Below are 3678 nucleotides of genomic sequence, written 5' to 3' on the forward strand. Positions count from 1 at the left end.
GACGACGCAAACTCCACTCCTTACCGCTGTCCTCCTTGCCGTGACCCTGACACCTTCTCCTTCTTCCGCCCTATCATCGACGCCAACGGCGTCCGCTGCGTCGATAAATCCCTCTCGGGAGCGTTCTTATGCGCGGCCAAGATCTCTGCCTCTTCCATGAACAAGGCCGTCAGCTTCGCTAAATGCGAAGCTGAGCGGAAAGGAAAAGACGCTGCCGTAGCGAGGAAGAGAGCACGCGAGGCTCTGGATGACGTCATCAAGCTCGACGAGAAGGCGAAGTCGGACGTTGAGTTCTCCGCGAATCGAGATCAGAAACCAAGTCTGAGTCCTGCATCCACCAATTCATATCAACTCAAGAAACCGAAGGCAGATCACCCTTCAGTTAAGTAAGAACATTAATGTTTTGTCTGGACAACAGACAAGTATGATAACTTGAAGCAGTTCGTGACTTCGTGTTCTCCATGAAAGAAGCTTCAAGCTAGGATTCGAGTTTGGTGTTAGATTATGCAAGTGATCTCCTTTATTTTAGGTGACTTTGTGTAGAAGTAGTTTTTGGAACTAAACAAATGCTTCAAGTTATTCATATGAATATTTTAAGATCTATTTCCTCTATTTTATCATATAAGGTTTTAGAATATTTTTTTTGTTTCAAAATATAATTTATTTTTACATTTCAATGGATGATGCTATTTGTTTGCTATTAGTTAAATTATATCTAATATATATGAAATGATATTTTTGAAAGTATAACAACTTTCTTAATTAACATGCTTTTTTTAGGTAAAACTGTTTACAGTATAAAACAAAGGGAGTATTTAATCATTTAGAGTATATATGCTATGATTATAAATAAAAACAAACACAAAAGCATATATTCATACTGCCTTTTGTTAACAAAAGGGGATGGTCACACAAGATGTTTCTCCTTGAGACTAAGAACAGTGTCTCTAAGGCTTGTTTCTGTAGGAGTAAACTCAATCCCCAAACTTTTCACCTTTTCTACATTTACTTTGTAAGTCATCGAATTCAAATCAATCTCTTCATTCCTAAAAAAAAGTTTATAAAAAGTTTGTTAGGCTTGTAGAATATAAACATGATTATTACTCAAAAAATAAAATAAAACTTACTCATGAGCAATACACAAATCAGGAAAGAATTCACGTAAGATTTTCTCAATCTCCTCCGTTGTGACAATCGGAGCATCAATGATGTATCTGCCTTTGGCTGAAGGAGTCTCGAGCGCCTTGATATGAGCTAGAGCAACATCCCTCACGTCCACAAGTCTATGATGCTTCCTATTAAAAGTGTTCTTACCTTTTATAAAATCTATAACCACATCTACTGAGAAATTAATAGTTAGTTGTAGGACTGGTCCAATAACGAGTCCTGGATTCATTACGACCAAGTCCAAGTTGTTGTCCTTGGCAAACGTCCATGCCGCATTTTCGGCCAAAGTCTTGGAGAGTATATACCATTGCTGGATACGAGAAAATAAAATAAAAAGGTAATTAATAAATAATTAATGCGAGTTCTCATAACTCATTGATGTGTTATAAGCACAATGTAAAAAAAAAACCTTTTCCTCCTCACAGACACTTGGATCAGAGAAGGTTGTTTCGTCTAGTAAGACGTTTGGTCCCAAGGGGAAGTTAGGAGAATGAAGTGTGGCCATGGACGACGTTAAAATGACCCTCTTGACAGAAGACACTTTAGTGCATGTTGCTAGTACGTTAATAGTTCCCTTGACGGCTGGTTCTATCAGCTCAGCCTGCATAATCAATAGTAACTATCAAGTTTCTAACAACAATTCAAGCAAAGTAAACTAGTAAGGATTGTGTTGGTTTGAACAAATTACTATTTGTTGACGCACCTGTGGATCAGTGGCAATGATTTTGACTGGTGAAGCGGTGTGGAAGACAGCGTCACATCCATCAATTGCATGCTCGAAAGAACCTTCTTCTAAAAGACTTGCTTTGAATAATTGAAGTCTTTCTCTTGCACCGTCAAGTGCAAGAAGATGATCTGTTTTCTTTTGATCCTCTGGAGAAACACACATATACATGTGTCAGAGTCCACTTCAAGAGAAGATTATCATATGTTTCTCTGTACTCCCTCTGTTTCAAATTATACGATGTTTTACAAGTTTCATGTTATTTCAAAATATATGTTGTTTTGAGATTTTGAGCTTAACTTTAATTTTATTGGAAACTGTTCGGCCAATAAAATATTACGGTTTTTTCGTAAATAGTTGAATGATTTTAAAATTATATCTTTAAAAATGTTTTTTAGAAGAATGTAATTTTCTTATTTTTTGTGCAAAGAACCAAAGAATCATATATTATGAAACTGAGGGAATAGTTTTGAATGATAATGTTGTTTAAATAAGATGCTGATATGGACACTAACACAAAATATTATGCTATAGTTTGGTACTTTGGTTAGATCGTTATATATGTGATGATGATGTTTATATACAAAAACATATGGTTTATGTTTTAGGCTCCATATTATGAATATACTAATTTAATGGAAACCATAATTCCTTCAAATTCTATCAAATTTCTAAATCCAATATCCCCACCTAAAATATACTAGTTGGCAACAAAATAAAGAGAAAAGGGTATTATATAGTTATCCCGGACCACCTATTTTTTTTCTTGTCTAAAAGGCTTTCTAAGTTATCGCAGACTATGTGGAAGCACCGTAACCTAGTGGTTAAGGTTTAAAGACTTCTACACCCAGGCCTGGGGTTCAAATCCCAGGCTATGCAATTTCTTGCAGATTGCGCTTTATAGGAGGTTCAGGTTTCAATTCCCGGAGAAAGCGACTTATTAAATAATTAATTATGCAGACTATGGAAAAAAAACTTGCAAGACAATTATTGCGCATTGTCGAATCGTCTATGTAATCTTTTTCATAATTGTAATATCATAATAAATCAGCGTTAAAAAAAAAATTTGGAAGCCCCCTTAGTCTAGTGGTTTGACTAAGGGTTCATTAATGCTTCTACAGCAGGAGGTCCGGGGTTCAAATCCCAGAAAATGCAAATTATGCAGATCATGGAGAAAATGGGTTACAAGAAGTTTTCAGCATGGTGCAAGGGCGTATCATCGAACATGGATCTCATAGGACGGCTTGGGGCGATGCAGTTAGACGTGCATTCTCATATGATGGTAAAATTGTCGGCTGTAGGACCGTCTATGTAATATTTCTCATCGTTGTAATAGCATAATTAATCAGACGTTAAAAAAAAAAAATTATCCGGAACCACAAAAACTTAGATTACAATGACTAAACTGTACCAAACCAAACCAACATTGAGAAGTCAAACTAAGCTAGAACAACCCCGCCACCTTAATTGCTTTAGGTTCCAAATGATTAGACGTGCGGGGTAAGATAGAACTGGACCGTGTGTTTTGGGTTTTAGCAGAGATTTTCACAATGGTGTGCAAAAAAAAAAAAAAAAAAAAAAACAAACCGACACTCAGCCCTTCATAGGATGGAACAAAACCAAAAATTACTTTCTAGAACGGATTTGATTTCCTCTCGATTTGTTGTTTTTTTGTTTGCATGAATGGTTTACTTCGATTCAGTTTTCTTTTTTTATCAGTTTTGTTTTTTTAGTTCTTCTTGTTCCCTTCATCTATACCAAAGGAGAAAATAAACAAGACAAATCCA

At 35.9% G+C, this 3678-nt stretch overlaps 1 protein-coding gene across 1 annotated transcript; it reads right to left on the reverse strand.

The window, feature by feature from the left end:
- Nucleotides 1-750: 750 nt before the first annotated feature.
- LOC106308064 (tetraketide alpha-pyrone reductase 1-like) lies at nt 751-2140 on the reverse strand. Its single transcript, XM_013745182.1, has 4 exons — nt 1871-2140; nt 1577-1768; nt 1128-1477; nt 751-1046 (listed from the first exon to the last, which is right to left on the reverse strand). The coding sequence occupies exons 1-4, from the start codon at nt 2060-2062 to the stop codon at nt 908-910; spliced, it is 873 nt and encodes a 290-aa protein (XP_013600636.1). The 5' UTR covers nt 2063-2140; the 3' UTR covers nt 751-907.
- Nucleotides 2141-3678: the final 1538 nt, after the last annotated feature.

The sequence above is a fragment of the Brassica oleracea genome, chromosome C8 (genome assembly GCF_000695525.1).
Source record: "Brassica oleracea var. oleracea cultivar TO1000 chromosome C8, BOL, whole genome shotgun sequence".
In the NCBI taxonomy this organism is placed as follows: Eukaryota; Viridiplantae; Streptophyta; class Magnoliopsida; order Brassicales; family Brassicaceae; genus Brassica; species Brassica oleracea.

What these genes read in the sequence shown, in the direction of transcription:
- LOC106308064 (XM_013745182.1), bottom strand. Translation starts at nt 2,062, where the DNA reads ATGTATATGTGTGTTTCTCCAGAGGATCAAAAGAAAACAGATCATCTT. An exon ending in TCATTGCCACTGATCCACAG is followed by an intron (nt 1,769 to 1,870) that starts GTGCGTCAACAA and finishes TTGATTATGCAG; the next exon opens with GCTGAGCTGATAGAACCAGC. An exon ending in GTGTCTGTGAGGAGGAAAAG is followed by an intron (nt 1,478 to 1,576) that starts GTTTTTTTTTTA and finishes TCTCGTATCCAG; the next exon opens with CAATGGTATATACTCTCCAA.